Source organism: Periplaneta americana, chromosome 14 (assembly GCF_040183065.1).
Source record: "Periplaneta americana isolate PAMFEO1 chromosome 14, P.americana_PAMFEO1_priV1, whole genome shotgun sequence".
NCBI lineage: Eukaryota > Metazoa > Arthropoda > Insecta > Blattodea > Blattidae > Periplaneta > Periplaneta americana.
In genome coordinates, this window is record NC_091130.1 from 7,307,150 (window position 1) to 7,332,201 (window position 25,052).

At 37.2% G+C, this 25,052-nt stretch overlaps 1 protein-coding gene across 3 annotated transcripts in view; it reads right to left on the reverse strand.

Moving 5' to 3' along the window:
• Window positions 1–4,154: 4,154 nt before the first annotated feature.
• LOC138713097 (tetratricopeptide repeat protein 28) overlaps window positions 4,155–25,052 on the reverse strand; it is a 212,104-nt gene continuing 191,206 nt past the window's right edge. For all 3 annotated transcript variants that reach the window (XM_069844862.1, XM_069844863.1, XM_069844864.1), the window contains exons 27-29: window positions 23,121–23,470; window positions 20,922–21,132; window positions 4,155–17,312 (exon numbers count right to left, since the gene is read on the reverse strand). In XM_069844862.1, the coding sequence (XP_069700963.1) occupies window positions 15,895–17,312; window positions 20,922–21,132; window positions 23,121–23,470 (1,979 nt within the window). In that variant the 3' untranslated portion in view covers window positions 4,155–15,894. The remainder of the gene's footprint in view (window positions 17,313–20,921; window positions 21,133–23,120; window positions 23,471–25,052) is intronic.

The window sequence follows — 25,052 nt, forward strand, 5'->3', positions numbered from 1 at the left end:
GTATTGTGTTCTCAAGAAAATAAATGGAAATGAATCATTTAATACACTTCAAACAATAGAAGTCTTACATCTAAATACTGGGAAGCAAGAGAGAAAATAACTCTAATGTTAAATCAAGAGCATTAGATATCTACCTACCTTTTCGCTACTGCACCAGTGATGAGAATGAGAAATAGTGGAATAATGGCACTATGGGAATGCCTCGAGAAAACCAGATCCATCATCTTTGTCTACCACAAATTCCACTTGCAATCGTCAGAATTTTAACTCTGTATTTTGGTATTAGTTAAGCAGAATTCTGAGTCTAGTGAGCACTTCTCAGAAATGTAAAATACTGTAATAAATGTTATATAGGAACTAAATCCAACCATTAGTTAAATGAAAAAGTTACACATTTACAGTAGGAGCACTTCATAACTACAGGAGAGGTCGTGGGCAAAGGGAAAATAAATTATACAAATCTAGGCATTGGTGACGAACAAATGTACATTATCAGCTAATTCTACAGAAATCCCCCTCCCCACTGGAGGGTACTTGACTTACGTCATTCACCCAAGATCTCCCACTAGAAGACGTGTCATAATGAAATAATCTTTTTTTGGCTAAGAATGTGCCCATTCTGTAGATATAAAAATTAATAAAAGTTACAGGAAAGGGAAAATATATCGGAAGTACAGTGGAGCTTCGATTACAGCCATTTTTGTTCATGTATAGTACTTGTACATTCGTCCTATACAATCAAACTTCAGTACAACGAAAACCAATATAACGATAGAATCCTTTTGCAATGATAAATTTGATTGGTCCCTGTGTATTTTGTATATTTTCAATATGTTTTATCTATCATTACAGCAATAGTCAAATTTAGAGAAACCTCGATACAACAATAAAAACATGTATATATATATATATATATATATATATATATATATATATATATATATATATATATATATTCGTGGTATTAACATGCATTGGTATACAAATATTAAACTTGCAGACATGGATAGGCACTTGAAGCAGCTTATAGGAATGCTAATTTGGCAAAGCAAATCTATGACGAGCAACACCCTCAGTGCCATATTCTGGATTTATTTGAAGATGTCCCGATTAATATTAGGAGAAACGTGATTTTTCAACACGATGGTGCACCCTCACATTTCGGCTTAAATTGTCGAAATTATGTAAATGTACATTTTCTGAATTGTTGGATAGGAATAGCAGGTCCAGTTGCTGGTTGGCACATTTCCCAGATATGATTCCAGTTGATTTTTGTGTTTGTAGTCATATTAAATCAATTAATCGACATAGCAGAAGAATTAGTTGCTAGAATTATTCTTGCTTTTGATGGTCATCATAACAGACCACAGATATTTTGAAGGAATTGCACAGAATTGGAATATATCAGTCCCCTATCTGCCCATTGTGTGACTCAGACCAAGAGATGGATTCGGAACACCTCAAAATCTGTATTGGCCATGATAATATCTTTGAAAAATATTGGAGTGCAAGAGGTCAAATGACTTCATTGTCAAACACCAGGCATTAGAAAACAACAAAAACAACATATTTTGAAGGATTCACTGTTCAATCATATGGCATTACACTTTGTGTCAACACTGGCGGTCGCAATTTTGAACAGTTCGTATAATTTGTCAATACCATTTTCCTTAATATCTGGTATTAGATAAAAAAGTTACTGTGTAATCATAGAAAGTAAATAAAGTAACTTTTCAAGTTGAGATTCTTTCATTTTTCCTTCGTACCACTATCATTTGAAAACAAAGCATTTCCGGACATAACTTTATTAAGAAAAAATGTTTAATTTCATTCCTTCTATCACTTTAGGAATAGTTATTCTATCACACATTGTATATCTTTTTTTTTTAAGTTACTTGGTTTTCATATTCAATATTGACTTTTCATTTGGTATCACCCTCTTATAGAAGTTTTCAGTCATTTCGTCTACTCTTTTCCATACTTTTGTTGACCTATCTTGGCATTCTGTCAAGCAGTGTGTTACAATAGAACACTACCTGCTTCAAGGACTTGTGACCTTTAATAAGATTTGCCTTTATGGTTCCTGCCACTGCCTTCCTGACTGTCTGCCATCTTTCACATCCGAGTGTTACTTGGTGATGATGACAGGTGTAACAAGAAAACAAATCATATGGAGACTAAATTAGCTGCATTTAGTGATTTAGATAGGGAACTGAAGTGGCTAAAAGGTATGGGTTTGCGCAGTCAACATTCGCAACTTTCATAAAGAAGCACAAGAAAATAGAGGACAGTGTTGCAAGTGATAAACTTAATTCTGAACGTAACTGTTTAAAAATTACAGCAGCAGATGATGTTGACATTATTATCTTGAAGTGATTTAACATTCTATTATACCACTGAACCATCTGATTGTCTCGAAGCAATAAGAAACACATTTGTTGCTCAAAAGCCTTAAAACCAAAAGACAACGTAGAATTATTACTGATTAATTAAAAAAAAAAAACATACTTGAATGTTGTTGTTGTTCTTTTCCAATGCCAGGCGTTTGACAATAAAGTCATTTGACCTCTTGCACTCCAATATTTTTCAAAGATATTATCATGGTCAGCCACTGAAGCACAGATTTTGAGGTGTTCCGAATCCATTTCTTGGTTTGAGTTGCACAATGGGCAGTTAGGGGACTGATATATTCCAATTCTACGCAGGTGCTTGGCCAAACAATCATGGCCTGTTGCCAATCTAAATGCAGCTAAAGACGATTTTTGTGGTAAATCGGGAATTAACTGTGGATTATGATGCAGAGAGTTCCATTTTTTCCCTTGAGATTGTGTTATCAAATTTTGTTTGTTGAAGTCTAAGTATGCAGATTTAATAAATCTTTTGACAGAGTAATACGTAGATTTAGTAACAGGTCTGTAAGTAGCAGTGCTGCCCTTCTTTGCTAAAGCATCCGCATTCTCGTTTCCCAGGATTCCACAATGGAATGGTATTCATTGGAATACAATTCTTTTATTGAGTGATATTAATTGAGAGAGCATTTTAGTTATTTCTGCTGTTTGAGATGAAGGTGTGTGTTTAGAGACTATTGATAGAATAGCTGCTTTGGAGTCTGACAATATAACTGCATTCTTAAATTTATTGATGTGAAATAGAAGATTTCGGGAGGAAATTAAACGCAGAATAAATATGGGAAATGTGTGTTATTATTCGGTTGACAAGCTCTTATCATCCAGTCTGCTGTCCAAAAATCTGAAAGTTAGAATTTATAAAACAGTTATATTACCAGTTGTTCTGTATGGTTGTGAAACTTGGACTCTCACTCTGAGAGAGGAACATAGGTTAAGGGTGTTTGAGAATAAGGTGCTTAGGAAAATATTTGGGGCTAAGCGGGATGAAGTTACAGGAGAATGGAGAAAGTTACACAACACAGAACTGCACGCATTGTATTCTTCACCTGACATAATTAGGAACTTAAAATCCAGACGTCTGAGATGGGCAGGGCATGTAGCATGTATGGGCGAATCCAGAAATGCATATAGAGTGTTAGTTGGGAGACCGGAGGGAAAAAGACCTTTAGGGAGGCCGAGACGTAGATGGGAGGATAATATTAAAATGGATTTGAGGAAGGTGGGGTATGATGATAGAGACTGGATTAATCTTGCACAGGATAGGAACCGATGGCGGGCTTATGTGAGGGCGGCAATGAACCTCCGGGTTCCTTAAAAGCCAGTAAGTAAGTATTATACCACTGAACCATCTGAATGTGCTCGAAGCAATAAGAAACACATTTGTTGCTCAAAACCTTAATCACCAATTAATTAAAAAAAAAAAATGCTTGAATGCTAAATAGGGTAATCAAATGGTGAGTAATGTTATTTCATAGTAATACTTATTTTACTATATTCTCTTTCAGAACATAAAGATGGGTAAAATTTTATAACCTCTCAATACAACAATAACCCTGATATAATCATACAGTCTTTCTAGTCCTCAAAAAATTCTTGTATCGAGGTTCGAATGAATTAACAACGAATTGTCACCATAAGATAGTTTTAAGTGTTTGATTATTCGTTTCGATAACTGTCGCAGTTTTATGAAACAAAATGACAATAATCGAAGCTGCACTGTAGAGAGACAAAATTAAAAATAGCAAATATTGTTTTATTCCAATGAAATTTAATATCTATTTGAAATAAAACAATGCTCCGTGGTGTGCATAAGCACTACAGCCTAACAAAGCACAAATTGGAAGCCTGAAAATATTTATAAAAATAATAAAATAATAATAATACTTATATACAAGAATGGTTACAATTCTTTACAACTTGCTTTGGTCTCTGCAAGCCGCAACACAAGCGAAGCTACACACAGAGAAGGATTATAGAGTAGCCCTTGCGAATACATTCAACCCTTTCCATAAAAGAACTACAAACTGTTAAAAATAAATATATCCATTTACAGTGTATACCTGAGAACTTGAATCCATTGCAGTGGTGGAACCAGAGTACAGTGAGAAGTAAACTCAGTCTTGCTTGCATCAAGTGATGAAAATGGCGAGCCAGCCACGTAACATACACAGCATGTCTTTGTAAAATTATACAAATGTGAGTTAGGTTATGTTTTTAATTAGTATACAAAATACCATTCGTTTGAATGAAATGCATCACAATTTTTACATTAAAATCATTATTCAACTTACAGAGAAAAGGGACTACACATTAGTAGGAGATTCTAAAATGATGTAACAAGTCAAGAGCTTCCACCGTATATAGTCCATACTACAGAACGTCCATATGATAAAACGTCCATAAGGTCAAAATGTCCATATTGTCAAAATGTCCACACGGTGAAAATGTCCATGTACTGAATGTCCATACTACAGAACGTCCATAAGGTCAAAATGTCCATATTGTCAAAATGTCCATACGGTGAAAATGTCCATGTACTGAATGTCCATACGATAGAAAGACCATATGATAAAACGTCCATAAGGTCAAAATGTCCATATGGTGAAAATGTCCATGTACTGAATGTCCATACTACAGAACGTCCATATGATAAAACGTCCATAAGGTCAAAATGTCCATATTGTCAAAATGTCCATATGGTGAAAATGTCCATGTACTGAATGTCCATACTACAGAACGTCCATATGATAAAACGTCCATAAGGTCAAAATGTCCATATTGTCAAAATGTCCATATGGTGAAAATGTCCATGTACTGAATGTCCATACTACAGAACGTCCATATGATAAAACGTCCATAAGGTCAAAATGTCCATATTGTCAAAATGTCCATATGGTGAAAATGTCCATGTACTGAATGTCCATACTACAGAACGTCCATATGATAAAACGTCCATAAGGTCAAAATGTCCATATTGTCAAAATGTCCATATTGTCAAAATATCCATACGGTGAAAATGTCCATGTACTGAATGTCCATACTACAGAACGTCCATATGATAAAACGTCCATAAGGTCAAAATGTCCATATTGTCAAAATGTCCATATGGTGAAAATGTCCATGTACTAAATGTCCATACTACAGAACGTCCATATGATAAAACGTCCGTAAGGTCAAAATGTCCATATTGTCAAAATGTCCATATGGTGAAAATGTCCATGTACTGAATGTCCATACTACAGAACGTCCATATGATAAAACGTCCATAAGGTCAAAATGTCCATATTGTCAAAATGTCCATATTGTCAAAATATCCGTACGGTGAAAATGTCCATGTACTAAATGTCCATACGACAGAAAGCCCATATGATAAAACGTCCGTTAGGTCAAAATGCCCATAGTGTCAAACGTCCATATTGTCAAACTTCAAAAGAAAATTCTGCTTGAATAGAACAAAATATATTTTATTCCGTAACTCGTACAAATAAGTTATTAATCATCAGGAACCGGAGCCCCACTTTTAAGATGGTAACGAATACTTTTAAGGTAGCTATATGAGAATTTCTCCTTTTTCTTTGTACCTGTTGTAGTTTCTCACAATCTGGAGAATTTGTCTTTGATTCGTCAAATACATTTCATTCCCGGCTATTTAATTTGTGTTTGCCTCACTTTTGCTTGCAATATTTGTGTCCAAATTCCATTTTCTTCGTGCTTTAGGCACTGTATAAATCGCCAAGTGGATGGATGTACAGCCATCACGCGTTGAAGAAGATTGTGCCAGTCTTCCACCGCGTTGTTTGTGTGCTGCATGCCTTTCAGGCTTGGGAGGTTCATGTTCCAGTATCGCCAATATATTTTTGTCCTAGCTGTATTAAAGTCATAATGTTGGTACAGGTATCCACGAAAAGAAAGAAGTGGCTTTCCCCATCTGTGATGGCACTAACTGAGGATTTCGTTCTGTCTTTAAAAGTTCTGATTAGTTCTGCGTTTGAAAATGTTTACATAGGTTACTATAACTACCATGAACAATGGATATAGTGTACATTATAGAGCTATGGACATTTTGATTCTGGACATCAAATTGAAGTGGACATTATAGAACTATGAACATTTTGACTCTGGACATCAGAGTGAAGTGGACATTATACTACTATGGACATTTTGACTCTGGACATCATACTACTATGGACATTTTGACTCTGGACATCAGAGTGAAGTGGACATTATACTACTATGGACATTTTGACTCTGGACATCAGAGTGAAGTGGACATTATACTACTATGGACATTTTGACTCTGGACATAAGAATGAAGTGGACATTATACTACTATGGACATTTTGACTCTGGACATCAGAGTGAAGTGGACATTATACTACTATGGACATTTTGACTCTGGACATCAGAATGAAGTGGACATTATACTACTATGGACATTTTGACTCTGGACATCAGAATGAAGTGGACATTATACTACTATGGACATTTTGACTCTGGACATCAGAATGAAGTGGACATTATACTACTATGGACATTTTGACTATGGACATCAGAGTGAAGTGGACTTTATACTACTATGGACATTTTGACTCTGGACATCAAAGTGAGGTGGACATTATAGAACTACGGACATTTTGACTCTGGACATCAGAGTGAAATGGACATTATAGAACTATGGACATTTTGACTCTGGACGATTTAACATGGACATTTTCAACGTGGACATTATTCCATGGACATTTTGACATATGGACATTATAATCCTGGACTTTGTGTCTGGTAACCAGTCAAGATGATTCTAATAGCCTGTTACTTTAAGAACATTTTCAGATCAGTCAGAATATTATTAGACACATGCCAATAGTTTTTACTGTTCCTAAAACGCATACTAAGAGCAAAATTAGTTCAATATAGTTTACAGACTGAAAGTGTTCAGGTTTAACCTCGTGTGAAGCAATGACTCTAAAACTCATTCAACTTTCTATGGAATGACTACCAATTGTTCTTTGTTTAAGACGAAGCAGCGAGATTATGAAGGCATATGATCTCGTCCTTCCTTCCCCTCCTCCCATGCCTCTCGAGGTGTGCATGCAGGATCTCCCTACCTTCCTTTTTGTCATGCATACCTCTACCTCAGGGATCTCAAAGTGTCTGCTTGTGTGCTCTCAACCCACACTAAAGCGATGACTGTACTTTACAGTAGAACCTCGATTATCCGTCACCCTATTAACCGATTGGTGGATTATCAGACTCTCTCTCTCTCGCAATTTTTTTTTTTTTTTTGCTGCAGAAAAATACTAAGTACTGTACAATATGTTAACACGCATTTTTTCTACGGAAAGTTATTACCAGCCTTTACCGTTACACAGTATGTATAGTCCTGTCGCTCTAATTTCCGGCAGCCAATCGCGTTGCAGGTCAGTTACATTTAAATGTGTGCGTCTTGTGATTCGCTTATGAAGACGTTATTTATTTCTTAAGGCTCGATAAATACTTAATATAATCGCCCGCCATTTTGGCTCTTTCGTTGGCGTTCGCAGAGAGCACACGAGGACGTTATTTGCCGCTCAATTATTTGCTGAATTACAATGCGTTTGATTTATTATCATAGGAGCTATGACATGATAATGTTTAACGGTGTGGCAAATAGATTCCTCGTATGGTAGCTCAGGAACGAAAGAACAAAAATGACGAACGATACTCCTACCTAGACTTTATAGAGCCTTCACTTGCTAAGACGTAAGCAAAGAGGCGGAGTCACGCTGGAAATAACAGCGTCGCGACTATAGTAGGAATGCCACAGTTACCCGCAGTAGAAACACTTTTGGGAGGAGGTTTTTTCACAGCTTGTAAAATGGTCACTATCAGCTTTGAAAGAAATGACCCCAAGAACTTTCACACAACTGCAAACCTATGCATCAGTTAGTCATTCTGTGCAAAATGTCCAAAGAAAACGTGTTGAGTTGTTTGGGAAAAGAAAAACTGTGGCTCATAGCACATCAGAATACAATATTGGCATTAGAAATATGTGCAAGTTAATAGAATAAAACACAGTAGTACGTATTATTGTATTTCACTGTTTTCATTAGTTATAACCAGCATAACATTGTATACTGTGTAGCATGAAGACACCAATAGTTGCAGTATGGTAGGAATTTCAAATTATGAAACCAAGTATTATATGCTTAATTTATGAAAATATTTCATGGTACGGATTATCCGATTTTTTCGATTAACCATTCAGTCCACCCTCTTCATTACCACGGATAATAGAGGTTCTACTGTATCTTGCTAAAAAGTGTACCTTGTTGGAGTTGTATTGTTTGTACAGTGTGATCAGTTTTGCTTTCCACTGGAGTGTTTTGCATATGGGCGAACGCGCCACTCATTAGCCAGGTATCGGTGATTAGCAGGAGGGTAAAACATTAAAATAAATTTTAAATTTAAATTTAAATTATGGTTCATTTAATGACGCTCGCAACTGCAGAGGTTATATCAGCGTCGCCGTGTGCCGGAATTTTGCCCCGCAGGAGTTCTTTTACATGCCAGTAAATCTACTGACATGAGCCTGTCACATTTAAACACACTTGTATGCCATCGACATCGGCCGGGATCGAACCCGCAACCTTGAGCATCGAGCATAGAAGGTCAGCATTATACCAACTGCGCTACCGAGGGCGACCAATAAAACAAACCATACAACAATACACAAACAAATTTAAGGGCTCATTACTTACTAAATTATCAAACAAGGTGTTGAAACTGCCCGCCTTCCTTCTCCACACATTTTTCGCATCTCTTTAGGAAATTATTCATCACTCGCTGTAGTACATTTTGAAAAATCCAGACAATTTCCCGACGAATATTATCTTTGAGTTCTTGTCTGGTGTGTGGGTTCGTCTTGTACATCGGATTATTTTAATTTAATGTAATCTTTCTTCAGCGAGAACTCTATGCTGCTTTTTTGGTTTCACAAGTTTGACACTTCCAGTTTCCTGAAATTTATTATAAAGATTTATGGACTGTTTTACGATCTGAAGCGATTACACCCGGGAATCTTTCTTGAAACCGTCTTCGAACTTCACGAGCTGACAGAGTTAACACACATAAATCGTAAATAAAGATACGCTGTGCTGTTATAAACTCACGAGACATAATACACTTTATGTATACCGTCAAATTAAGAAACGAACAACACAACACACCCGGCAACAGCTGCGCTACGATTGTGACAGTTGCCAAGGTCAACAAATAAGCAAGCAGGTTTACTACTCCCTCCAGTGTGCGGCAAATGAGTAGAGGCTCACTATAGGAAAAACTACGTGTCACGGGGGAAAGTATACCTGATCACACTGTAGTATGAGCACGCGGTTCAAGAGCTTTGACATCCCTGTTTTACCTGAAGAAAGGCTTCTATGTTGATCACCATGCATTAAAATACAAATAAAGGCAATTTCTCTTTTAAACATTCGATGGGAATTTTACACAAGTTTAATAAAATCAATACTTGTAAAAAATAAAGATACACAAACGAAAACCGAAAAGTATTTTGGTACATTACACGATCAATTCTACATCTATTTCTAGAGATTTCCAATGTGGTCATCATGGGCAGCATTTAAAGATATCGCTTTTACACAATTTTTTTCACGAGTCCAGCTGCAACTAAATGTATTTGTAATAGAATCAACTGTACAGTACCTGGCCACATTATTATAATCACTCAGATTATCTGAAAGAACAGTGCATCGGAGATTGTATGAAATGGGGTACAAGTGTCATCGGCCTGCTTTGAAACCCTCATTGACTGACGGTATGAAGAAGAAACGCTTTCTCTGGGCAAAACAGCACAAACATTTCATCATGGAGGACTGGAAAAGGGTATGCAATTTCTTAATATTAACCAGTAATGAACTATTTAATACTTAAAGACAAAATTTAGAGTTTTTGTCAGTTTCTTTTACAATTTTCAGGTTTGCTTCTCCGATGAATCAACCTTTCAGTGTTTGATGGACAAGCAATGTTTGTTCGTCGACGAAAGGGAGAAAATTTTGCTCCTGGATGCCAGTTAAACATCCAATATCAGTCATGATATGGTCTGTGATATCAGGCAAACCTTCAGAACGACTCTACATTGTTCAGAGAACAATGAAACAAGCTCAATATATCCAGGTAGGTATTGGAAAACAGGCTTATCCCTCAGCTGAACGAATGTTTCCCAAATGGGGAGAAATATATTTTTATGCAAGATGGTGCACCTTGCCACACTGCTAGGAGAGTCAAAACGTTTCTGGCTTCCAAAAACATTCCACTTTTGCCATGGCCAGGAAACTCACCAGACTTGAATCCCATTGAGAACGTCTGGGCCCCTCGTAAAAATAGACATGGCAAAAGAATTTATTACTACCACAGTTCGACTTATTGAAAGGCTGATACATGTTTGGAATCAGAATGAGAGGATCCAGGAAATAATACAGAAGTGTATTGTAAGCATGCCAAAGAGAATTGAAGCTGTAATTAAAGCCAAAGGAGGTCGTACGAAATACTGAAATTTCTGTAAAAATGAGGTGTGGTTGGTTATTTATCAATATTTCTTGAATTAACATTGTTATAATTGTAATTTTACTTAATATTGTTTAAAAATTAAATATGTAATGTGAATTCTGCTTCAGAAAGGAAACCAGAGTTCAAATAAGGAAGTAATATGTAAAGTATAGTAAAAATGTGAGTGATTATGATAATGTGGCCAGGTACTGTAGTTCATTCTAGATGAAATATTGTGAGATTTGTGGTGGTTAAAGATACAGTGGAGGATTTTCTTCAAGCATTCCTGTTGTTCTGATTTATTTATGATGACTCAAGCTGATCACACAATTAGTAATACTGACAATATTTTGAACAATGACAGTAATATGATTATATGTGTCATAGTGAGGGATTGGCAATATAAAAAATTTATATGGAGCGAAAGTGTTTGCGACACTATAAGAAATGCATATTATGAAAAAGGGATAATACAAAATTCTTTGTTAATATTCTTTTTCAATTACAAATACTTTTCATAGACGATACTGAATGTTGTTGGACTACGAATGAAAGTGACGTGAAATTAGGTATCAGAAAAACTGAATAAATATATACTTCAAAATAAAAAGTACTGGAACACATTTTCATTATCACAATAATGACAATAAAATGGAGCAAAACAAATTTAAAACAAAATGGCTGGTACAACAATGGATTTATGTATATCGGAAATGAAACTAATTGTCGTAGTTAACATATTATAAGATAATGCGACATTTTCTATTGTACATGTGTCATTGTTATTTTGAAATCATCAATATTGTACATGTTTGCTCTACATTTCTTATGACACAGCTTATCATATTTTCCGAAATTCTTCACGCAGTAATAAAAATGTTAATGTAAAATAATTAAAATACATAGGTAAGTGTCAAGTAGTATTTCATATACTAATGTTATGCAGTATGTGGGATGGAGTATTGTTTGAAGAATTCAATGTGTACTATAGGGGTAATATTTCATAATGAACATCAGATTTAAATCAAAGTTTAGTTTTCGTGAAATGACTTATGTGAATCATAGGTTATGAAAACCCAAATCGGTGGGAACAAGGATGCAGATGGCCATCACAACTTCCAAGCATGCGCAAGAAGGCAAACATTGAGAGAAAGTTCTAAACGACTGCAGCTTAAATTAAGCCACTCTGCTGTTTCTTTGGTTTAGAAGAGCACATAATGCGTAAACGAATCGTTTTATCAGTCAGTGGCTAAAATGCCCTATTACAAATGTATGATTCACAAAGCTGTACTATACTGTCACTGCATTATATTCAAAAAATAAAACACCTTAAGAAGATACAGTGAAATCTCTCCTTATGGACACCCCCAAGATACGGACACTCCTCATATAGGGACAGATTTTTATGTCCCAACTGAAATAATATAGAAATAATGATAAATTTAACTCTCGTTTATGGACACTCTCAGACACGGACACGGACAGCTGTTTCACAGTCCTAAAGCTTGCTTTACCTCCTGACTGCGGACAGAACCTGGATTTCAACACCTAATGTGTTACAAAAATGGGAAACTTAGTTTTGAATACTAAATTCCTTAACATGAAAGAAGACAATAAGAGCCATATTCATAGATATTCTTAGCGCGGACTTCCGGTGGATGTTCAGCGAACTAACGTTTTTCGTATTCATAAACCAGTGTTAGCGATATGATATGATATGAATCATGTACAAGTAATCTCTCGATAGCCGGGGCTAGTTTAGCACCCTCGTAGCGTGGGCTAGCGAAATGTCTATACATAGCACCCTAAGAGTCTCGTAGGCTACCACTAGCCCAGCCAGCTACCCCTTGTTAGCTGGAAGAGGGTGGATAAACAGAATCATCAAATTTAACTTGTCTGATGGGTCCAAGGTTTCCGCGATCGTGAAATTGTATTCGACACATGACAGGGTTAGTAGGATTATTCTCTTCACTTCAATCAGATGTTCTGTTTCGAGAGACATGACACCTGAACGTAAAGGTTAAGTTGAAAACTGTAAATTACAGTACTGCATAAATGTAGATGTATAATAAAATTGCATGGCACAGTACTGTATTTTTCTTTTCCTGTCTTATCTACTGTAGTTCAGATTTGCAAATAATTTACTATAGTACAGTAGACTGTATTTAGAATTAAATTACAGTAATATATTTCACTTAAAACGTGAAGGGATTCATAATGAAAATATTATAAATTTACTGTTAGATTGGGGAGCCTCCCTCCCAATAAAGGACACCTCCCAGATGCGGACAGATTGTTAAGTCCCTTCGATGTCCGTAAATGAGAGGTTTCACTGTACTTGTTTAATTCGTCAGAAAGAGATTAATCCTAAGTGTTTCTTTAGCACATTTAAAATGTTCAGAACTTGCAGAAATGAGTACTGCACATAACATTATATCCAAGGAGAAGACAGAATGAATTCTGTACAAAAGCAGAATACAGAATCTACAGTCACAAAGGATATCTTCTAGTTAAGCTATACTATGATTCATCAACAGCTACAACATAAATTTCTGCTTATCCCGTTTTTGGCTTTGGATACTGACATTGCAATCTTTGCATATCACTGATCTCTTGATTGAGACAAAAGGCACAGAATAATAACAACGAGAAATATATGTACTCTAGGGGTAAGCACTATTAACATATACAGTGTTACTATAAATGATCTTTCCGATTACAAACTTGAATAACTATCGTTAGGAGACACTTAGAAACATGATATTGGTATCAATGTTAAGAGAAACTCAAATATTCTTTGTTATCCATTCGGTTAAATCACATGTGCTACTCTTAAATCAGCAAAAATTAGAAAACATGAAATTGGTATCAACAGAAACAGAAACTCCAACAATTTTTAAATTTTTTTCACTGGAAAACATGAAACAGAAAGAGAAACATTTGGTTCACAACCGTAAGTAAGTCACATGTGCTCAATGTGAGCTCCTTGTGTCACACGACACACATCAAGTCTGTAGTCAATTTCCTGCCATACACGTTGTAGCATTGGCCCATCCACCAGTGCAAAGTCCTCTGTGATGCCAAAACGAAGATCCTCAATGGTAGGCGGTAATGGTGGCTGATACACTTGTTTTTTTATAAAATCCCACAGAAAAAAATCACAAGTGAGGTCTGGGGAACGTGGAGGCCAATGCAAAAATTCTAAATCATAGCACGTCCAATCCATCTACTTGGAAGTCGTGTATTCAGTTCGTTTCTGACATCTAAGTGGTAATGGTGTGGTGCCCCATCCTGCTGAAAAATGGGACCTTCGATGTCCTGTTCCAGTTGTAGAAGAAGCCATAACTGTAACAGGTCTAGGTACCTACGAATTACCTGTGATTGTCGCCTCGACTAAAAAGAAAGGGCCATACACCTTTTCACGGCTTATAGCACAAAACACGTTCACTTTGGGGGAGTTGCGTACATGTTCCACATAACTCCTGTATTCATATGCAGCCATTTTTCTGTTATATCGTCTCCTAGCAACGAAATTAATAAATATGCGACAGGTTCACAAATGTAACAAAAATATTTGAGTTTCTCTTTCCATTGATACCAACATCATGATTCTAAATGTCTCCTAACGATAGTTATTCAAGTTTGTAATCGGAAAGATCATTTATATTAACACTGTATTTTATATGACAATGGAGTTAATTTTGTTAATCAGTAGGTTATGAACAGATGAGATATATATTCAAGCAATATAACTTCGTGACAAAAAAAAAATGAAATACTGTGACAAAAAGTTGAGTATAATAGACTATCTTATGAATGAAAGAAAAACGAGAGAGAAAGATATGGAGATAGAAGGAAACAGACAAAAAAGAATCAAATGGAAACAAATGAATGAGTTGACTGATTGAAATTAATTAACAAATGAATTGAACACATGTTAAAACTGATGAATTTAACAAACAAATGAACGCGCAAACAAGTAATCCAAAGAAAGGATTAATCAAATGATCAGATGATTGGACAATAGTACATTATGCAACGAGCCTATAATGGTAATAATTAAGACGCAAGTATGTTTGTTTATGAAACGAGCGCAAGCGAGTTTCATAATTTTCATACGAGCGTCTTAATTTTCATACGACTTTTTATGCTCGACCATATTTCTAACTTGAAATTATTCAAAAGTAGGTCATGTTATGGTTATGTAAGTGAGTAGCGAACTGACCTGGATTGTGAGATGTGCGCAGACGCGAAAGTATTGATTTTTTCCGAAGCCAAATGTCACTGACCTTGATATAACGTAGAGAATAAGATGAACATTAGCCTTGATATAACCTGGAAATTGATTTAGAATTGAAAAACGAGATGACAAATTGAATTTATTTGAATATTATTTACAATTAACGCTAATTATTGTAGTAATAGAACATAACCTTCTGCGACAGTATTGGATTTCCAGCTTCCGTGATTTTTCGCTAATTGTCTTTCGATTGCATATCCGAGAATAATCGATACCTGCGGTTTTATAATGGTACAAAGGTGATTTATTATTGGCTGAACGCTGAACTTTAATGAATAGGTGTACTTTAATGAGGTCCATTAAAGGGCTGCTACCAGGTGTATAATTACTATATTTCGGCATGGTCGAGCATAAAAGTCATTAATGAATAAATGAATGGATGAATGAACAAGCTGAAAAATAAACGCGAAAATAGACGCGTGTTCTTAAAACTGTTCAACTAAATGTGACCTAGTATAAGGTAAATGTGCAGAGGCTTCCAGGAGACGCCAGTAAAGCCACTGATAGCACATACAATGCACAGATAAAGAACTGGAGATCCGCTACGTTTGTATTCAATGGAATAAGCACGCTGTGCTTACACCTGCTATCTCACTGTACTCTGGTTTCACTGTAACAAATACTTGTGCTGCAACCTAGAGGTCAGCACTGCGAAGGGAATTTCTTGGTAGGGGCTGTCGCAGTAGTCCTGCTGTTAGGAATGGGTGGTGGGGGCTGCTTTGATGCCCTAGACCGCGGGCAAGGCGGCACCGGTGCAGAACTGGCCATCCTCATGGGCGGCTTCACACCGGCGTCATCCTGCCGGTCCGAGGTCATGGCAGCCACGTCCTCCAGAAAGCTGACAACGCGCGGCGCCTGCTGCTGGGGCTTGCCCTCGCCCGAATCCTGACCGAAGTACACCACAGACGCCGAGCCGGCACGCTGCAGGAGGGAGCCCATCGGCTTGTTGTAGCTGCCAGCACTGCACTGAGAGTCGGCGATGGAGCGTCCGTCCCCCTCGTCACGCCGGCTCAGCTCGCTGCATGGGGAGCCACCCCGCTGCTTCCCCTCCAGCTCCGCGGCGCTGAGGTCTGCCCCGAACTGCTGCAGTGCAGTGGACGACAGCCACGACTTGCCTTCGGAGGGTTTGCTGCTCTCGTCGGGGAGAAGCCCGAGCTTGTCTAGCAATGCCTCGCTACTGCCGCCACCGTCCATGTCCTTAGAGCCCCCCTGCGGCCCCCTCGAAGGGATCAGCAGCTTCGACAGCGGCGGGGCGAGTCCCAGCCCGATGCTGCGCTCGTGGTACACGTCGGAGATGGTGGGGGTGAGCTCCCGGTTCAGACGTCGCAGTTGCGTCGCTATGATCTGGTCCTGGATGCTACTGGGCCCGCTGCTGGAGGCCAGACCCCCGCCGCTCGGGTTGTTGGACGCGATCACGTCAGGCGCCTCGTCGAACGGTTTCGACAAGGGTGCAGACATGTCTCCCCCTCCACTACTCTCCGAAGGGAAGTAGTGCAGCCTCGAGTCCTTTACTTCCTCACTAGAGTTCAGCGCAATGGGCTTTCTGGAGCCTGCGCCCCCGAGATTCGACAACTCGGTCCGAACACTTAACCTATCCACAACAGACGGTTGGAGGTTGGTGCCGCCGCTGATGTTGGTGCCGCCACTGATGTTGGTGCCGCCACTGTTGCTGCTGCCGGCACTGGACAGCTTCAACGTGGCCGCGTTGTGGAACGACGCACTGGCCCTGGCAGTCTTGTAGTTGGTCTTCACGGGGGGACAAGTACCCCCAAAGTCGGAGTCCGAGCTCTGAGACTCGAACCCGGCAGAAGCTGTCAGGTTGCTTACCGTGTTGTACAGCCCTGCGGGTGGCAGGGGGTGTAGGGAGTCGACTATGGGGGGCGGCAGAGGAGGTGCCGGCGCCTGGCGAGGTGGTGGCAGAGGTGGTAGTGGGTGGTTGATGTGCGACTGCATCTGCCCCGCGCGTCGCAGCACGGTGGCGTGGCCGCTGCCCTCCCAGTCGGTAGCGGAGCTCGCACTGCTCGACGAGTCTGGGCGGCGGTGGTACGCAGCAGAGCCACCTGCAAGCAAAGACAACAAATGAGCACACCCACCTACGGCTTGATGTAGCAACTTTTAATTCTTCATTTAGTGCAAGTTCCCTGCTACAGGGGTAATTCACATATGATGATACTGTGATGACGAAATAATAATTAATGAAAATACGTTTAAATTAATTGGGTAGTCAGAAAAAAATGTATCTCATAATTAGGCTTCGAGACTTCGGACCCAATAGTGCAGTTCAGTGGGAAATCCGCATAACGGCGTACTGAGTATAGTGGTAAAGCGTACAGTGGGTGGGGGTACTGTAGAATGAATGCCAACAAATACACAAAGAAAAACGCTCTGGATTTGAAGGTTCTGACGAATAATTTGGTTTTCATAAAAACTGTGTCTGAAACTATTACACGGTTAGAAAAGTCAGAGCAAGAGATGCCGGAAGCCCTCAAATTAATTGAGAAAATGATGCAGAGAATTAATGAGACACCAAGTACACCGGTTACTGAACGTGTGAAACAGAAGTGGAAATCAATTATATGTGAAAATAACGGATATGGAACATAACAGCAAATTATTTATTTATTTATTTAACCTGGTAGAGATAAGGCCATGAGGCCTTCTCTTCCCCTCTACCAGGGGATTGCTACTACAATATTAAGAATACAATTACAATTATAATTACAATTAATATTAAATTTACAAATACAATAAAAATCAAAGTACTAAAAGATTAACTGATTAATAACAGCTAGACAGTTTACTGTAAAAGTTAAGAAGAGAGAAACATTTCTTTTATTGATTAAGTAAAAATTAAACCTACTCTATGCAGTAAGAAAATGCTTAATAAGTTTGCTTTTGAACGCTACTAAATTCCGACAGTCTCTGATGTCACTGGGTAGGGTATTCCACAAGCGCGAGAGCGAGATTAATGGACATAGAGTCACCCGAGAATAAAGGACTGTCTCTTAGAGACTGCAATGATGTTAGGGTTTTTCGTTTAGCTCCTATCACGTCATGCGACGTAGAGTGCAGCTTTTCACAGTACAAACTGTGTTTGGCAGATAAACGAAAAATGTATCTTGTAGTACATTGCAATTCGGTACTGTAACTGCACTTCCTAAAGACGACCAATAGGATAAATGGAGAAATTAAAATTGCTGCATCTTTATTTCCACCTTAACACTGTGTATAATTAAACACAAATGCTTATAAAAGACAGGAGAATAAATGCTTTTCACATTCTTTTGACATTGTCATTGTGTAATGTATATTTACTTTCAGAATGTACATATGTGTGTGTTTCCCCATACTACCGTATTCTACTCTAAATAGCAACGTTGTTACCTCAACACATCTCTACCTTTCACTACCTGCAGCGAGTCAACAACCTGTAGTACATGCACAGTAAACTTATTGCATCGGGTCCCAAGTCTCAAAGCCTACTCATAATGCCTTGTCCACTTATCTCACAAGATTTTCATCGTTTTTGGATGGTTATAAAGGTCTCCATGTTAAGTAAATAATAATAATAATAATAATAATAATAATAATAATAATAATAATAATAATAATAATAGTGATGATAAAAATAATAATGATAAAAATATGGACAATAATAATAATAATAATAATAATAATAATAATAATAATAATAATATTAATATTAACAACAATAACAATGATAATTCTCCTGTAAAAATTATCACTCGTGGCTATGCTACCTAAATATCAGATCGATACTGACTGCAATTATTTCCTTCTTATTTCGATTATATTAATCTTGTACAGATTAAATAATGAATAATTTTGAATGCAACCCAATATTATATTTAGCTGCCTCCACCGTTGCAGCAATGGTTAGCATACCTGGCCATGACACGAGTAGGCCCGGGTTCAAATTCTGGTTGGGACAAGTTACCTGGTTGGGGTTTTTCCCGAGGTTTTCCTCACTCAATCACTTGAAGCAGAATTGCTGGGTAACTTTCGCCTTCATTAATATCAACATCATCTATCATCTTCATTAGTTTCAGGTCGACCAGGAGATCTGACAGACGTGATACCGTGATTAACCTACATATGTCATCTGTCTGGGGGGAGATACACAAATCCCAGGGAGGCATAAGGACTTTCACAATGGACTTTCAATGGTATCTATGGTGTCGCGATTTTCATGTCAATATAGGATGCAGCAGGACGTAGTACTTGAATTTCGAACAGATATCATCAATCTGAGGAGGAGGCAGAATATCGACAGAAAGAAATAGGGGCATTCTTGCTTACACGGACTCCATCAGAACTGGATTGTAGCTGAATTGATAAGATGGCACCAAGCAGTGAATCATGTATCACAGGAATCATGTACTAACAAAGGACTCCAACAATCATCTATACTAATAATAAATCTGTAGCCAAAATTTTTCTGGTAATTTTCGATTTTCCAAAAATAATTGGTGTTAACATATATAATTAACCATCCTGAAAATGAAAATCGCTTTTTTGAAATTTTTGTTTGTATGTCTGTCTGTCTGTCTGGATGTTTGTTACCTTTTCACGCGATAATGGCTGAACCGATTTATATGAAAATTGGAATATAAATTAAGTTCGTTGTAACTTAGATTTTAGGCTATATGACATTGAAAATATTTTATTTAAAAGGGGGGTTATAAGGGGGCCTGAATTAAAAAAATCGAAATATCTCGCTTATTAGATTTTCATGAAAAATGTTACATAACAAAAGTTTCTTTAAAAATAATTTCCGATAAGTTTTATTCTATACAAAATTTTGATAGAACTGATATTTAATGATATAAATGAGTTTTAAAATTGCAATAACAATGCCATCTAAGGCACTGTACTGAAATAAAAACAAATGACTTCGTCTATAAGGGGCCTTGGACAACAACAATCGAAAGCTATTAAACATAGCCTACAGAGAATGTTTCTGTGTTTGTATGAAGTAATATCGGAAGCTAATTAATTGTTTAATTATTATTTCACCATTGGAAAGTGTAGTTTCTCTAGAAGGACATAATTCTACAATGTTATTACAGTAACTTCTGAAACATATAGCAAGTAATATAAAGTATACACATTAAAACTAAATGATATGTCAATCTTCATTAAACTATGGTTGCATGTAACAACAATTAAGAAACATGTTAAAGGAATTGTCATTGCACCAAATGAGTGCTCTCTGGACCAAAATGACCGCATTTTAATTATTTAAATACAATTTAAATTAAGTAACATATTAAACGATTTATCCTTCTATCAAACACGAATGTTCCCTGGATCAAATGTCCTATTTTAATTATGTAATTACTTTATATTTATTTCTAACACGTGCAGCGGAGCGCACGGGTATCGCTAGTCATATAAGGAGGTTGCACAATAAGCCTCAGGCTAAGGTGCTAACCTTTGGGCCCTCCTCTAAACAAAAAAAAAAAGAAAGAATGCCTTGGATACTGAAGTTTCCACTCATTAATATAATTCTACTTCACTATCTTGTTCCATAAATTACTACAAAACTGCGGAAACATGTTCACCAGTGCTATATTACTTCCATAAGCATTTCTAAGGAGACAGACACTTATCTTACACTTAACAGAGCAGTGTGAACTGAACCATACCATGATGCAGCTGTGGTGCTGACTGGCCAGGCCCTGTGCCCTCTGTAGGGGGAGACGACCCATCTCCAGCTCCACTGTACAGGGTACGGATGCGAGTCTGGTGGGCTAATGTCAGAGTGGCAACGCAGGGGGACGTGTCTGGAGCCACCACAGGTGGGCTGGGTGTGAAGGCAGCGTCACTCTCACCGCCTCCTCCTGGTCGCCCAACAATCTGCAGCACAACATATTCTGACATCAGCAATTTGAAGTGATTCCCAACAGAGACTCTGATAAAATAATTGGAGAACAGAGCAATATAAGACGTGATACATTGTAAAATTACAGTTCTTAGAAAACTGAATGTAATAATTTAAAAAAACTTGTATTCAATGAAAATCAAAGACAATGTCCAATTTATTTCCATAATTTCAAAACAAAATTATTTTCAATTTCATAACAAACGTTCCATTAGATGATTATCACTAGTATTGAGAATTATATGCAATAAAAACCCTAAAATATGCAATAAAAAATGCCGAAATACGCACTAAAAGCTGAGAATCCGGCAAATTGACTGTAGTATAGGACCCCACAAAAAACAAAGCACTACAACTTTTCCACATATATTTCAGAACTGGTCAATTTAATTTCAGAAAGCGTCATTTGTATTTCAGATTAATCAATCGTATTTCAGAAAGCATAATTTGTATTTCAGATTCGTCAATTTATTTCAGAACCCGTCAATTGTATTTCAGATTCGTCAATTGTATTTCAGAAAGCATCATTTGTATTTCAGATTCGCCAATTGTATTTCAGAACCCGTCAATTGTATTTCAGATTCGTCAATTGTATTTTAGAAAGCGTCATTTGTATTTCAGATTAGTGATTTGTATTTCAAAAGTTATCAATTTTATTGTATTTCAGAAAGCATCATTTGTATTTCAGATTAGTGATTTGTATTTCAGAAGTTATAAATTTTATTGTATTTCAGAAAGCATAATTTGTATTTCAGATTCGCCAATTGTATTTCAGAACCCGTCAATTGTATTTCAGATTCGTCAATTGTATTTCAGAAAGCGTCATTTGTATTTCAGATTAGTGATTTGTATTTCAAAAGTTATCAATTTTATTGTATTTCAGAAAGCATCATTTGTATTTCAGATTAGTGATTTGTATTTCAAAAGTTATCAATTTTATTGTATTTCAGAAAGCATCATTTGTATTTCAGATTAGTGATTTGTATTTCAAAAGTTATGAATTGTATTTCAAAAGTTATGAATTGTATTTCAGAAAGCGTCAATTGTATTTCAGATTAGTAATTTGTATTTCAGAAGTTATCGATTGTATTTCAGAAAGTGTTAATTGTATTTCAGATTAGTAATTTGTATTTCAGAAGTTATCGATTGTATTTCAGAAAGTGTTAATTGTATTTCAGATTAGTAATTTGTATTTCAGAAGTTATCGATTGTATTTCAGAAAGCGTCAATTGTATTTCAGATTAGTAATTTGTATTTCAGAAGTTATCGATTGCATTTCAGAAAGTGTTAATTGTATTTCAGAATAGCATGAGCCAACAATTTGCTATATAATTCTAACATCCATAGGATTATGAATAATTCTTTTGAACTATTGTAAGTAGGCCTACCTTACTTTAAAAATTACAATGGACATAACATACAGTAGTTTGTAATTCACTTTTTTTCAATGGTACATAAATATTTATTGATATTGACTCGTTATTGCAAACTCATGATAAACAATTACATACCAGTAATTGATGAATCTGAGATACAAATTATACTTTCTGCAATACATCTGGAAAAGGTGTAGTCAAATGATGGGAAATATTCAAATTGTTAAACATACATAAAATCAGTCACTTTAATTTCAGTTCAGTTCCCTGAATTACGAAAGTACATTACATGAACTTCGTTCTGAGATTTCGCTTATTACTAGATTAAAATAAGTATACTTTGCTCCAAATTCAGGTGTCAAAAAGACACTAAAACGGCAATAATGTACTTCTATTCACATCTCAATATTGCTCACATAAATAACCATAAGAAAACTGCTGCAAAAAACGCAGAAGTAAGGCATGACTAATATTTTCTTCATAAAAGTTTGACTGTTGAAATCAAATTTTAGAACCTTGTTATTCCTGTACTGTACCTTCATGAATATCTGGGGATATAGAATAGGGCAGACTGCACAACACATTACCTTGCCAACACTGGGTGTGCCGGTGTTGCCACTTCCTCCAGGTACTTTACTGCTGACCACGCTGCTCCCACCGGATTCTCCTGCGCATGCTGTCCGTCCGTCTGGCTCCCCTCGCCTCCTCACATAGCTGGTGAACGCCCCACCTGACCCTCGGTGACCGGGCAGCAGCAGTGGGGGTGGTGCAGGTCGTGGAGATACGAAGGGTAACGGAGGTGGGGGAATCATCATGGAGGAGGTAAGAAGAGGGGGCGACCTTGCTCGCACCCCATCATCATCACCATCAAGAGATGTGAGGCTCTCAAGTGAACTGGACGAGCCCAGGCTCAAGCTCTTGGGGGCTTCTTGAGTGTCTGCAAGATAAAAGGAACCAATGACAACAATCTCCTGGACAATCCCAGGGTCTATATGGGTTAGTTTGAGTCTTCCCTGATACTAGTAAAGTGTATCAATTAAAATACAATGAAACCTCTCCTTACGGACACCCCCAAGATACGGACACTCCTCATATACGGACAGATTTTTATGTTCCAACTGAAATAATATAGAAATAATGATAAATTTAACTCTCGTTTCCAGACACTCTCAGACACGGACACGGACAGCTGTTTCACAGTCCTAAAGCTTGCTTTACCTCCTGACTGCGGACAGAACCTGGATTTCAACACCTAATGTGTTACAAAAATGGAAAATTTAGTTTTGAATACTAAATTCCTTAACATGAAAGAAGACAATAAGAGCCATATTCATAGACATTCTTAGTGCAGACTTCCGGTGAATGTTCAGCGAACTAACGTTTTTCGTATTCATAAACCAGTGTTAGCGATCTGATATGATATGAATCATGTACAAGTAATCTCTCGATAGTCGGGGCTAGTTTAGCACGCTCGTAGTGCGGGCTAGCGAAATGTCTATACATAGCACCCTAAGAGTCTCGTAGGCTACCACTAGCCCAGCCAGCTACCCCTTGTTAGCTGGAAGAGGGTGGATAAACAGAATCATCAAATTTAACCTGTCTGATGGGTCCAAGGTTTCCGCGATCATGAAATTGTATTCGACACATGATAGGGTTAGTAGGATTATTCCCTTCACTTCATCAGTTTTTTTCTGTTTTGAGAGACATGGCACCTGAACGTAAAGGTTAAGTTGAAAACTGTAAATTACAGTACTGCATAACTGTTGACCTAGAATAAAATTGCATGGCACAGTACTGTATTTTTCTTTTCCGGTCTTATCTACTGTAGTTCAGAGTTGAAAGAATTTACTATAGTACAGTAGACTGTATTTAGAATTAAATTACAGTAATATATTTCACTTAAAACGTGAAGCGATTCATAATGCAAATATTAAAAATTTACTGTTAGATTGGGGAGCCTTCCTCCCAATAAAGGACACCTCCCAGATGCGGACAGATTGTTCGATGTCCATAAATGAGAGGTTTCACTGTATTTGAAATAATATCATCCTAAAAGAGAAGAGAAGCATCACAAAAGAAATGAAAAGAAATTATTGTGGGAATGACCACAAAATATATAATAAAGAACGCCTGATAAAAGCAAGGAATATTATTACCGTAAGTAAAGACACAAAATAGAACACCAATATAATAATTTATTGTTCCAAATATGAAGAGCATCGTTTCAAATCGTATTATGTCCAACTTACCATTTTTTTTACACGACTGACAAAAAACTGAATTACTCGTAAACCGGACAAGTTTTCAAAACACTACACAAAACCATTTTGAAGTACTTGTTTCACAGTTTACATATATGACGACTTGGAACCATCAGACTTCACAGCATGAAAGATAAATAAATACAAAGTAACAAATTTAATTTCGTCCACTGTTGGACTTAATACATTTTGAAATGATGCTCCTCATATACGAGGCGCGTCCATAAAGTAACTTTCCCACTCGTCCCACAGCTAGCA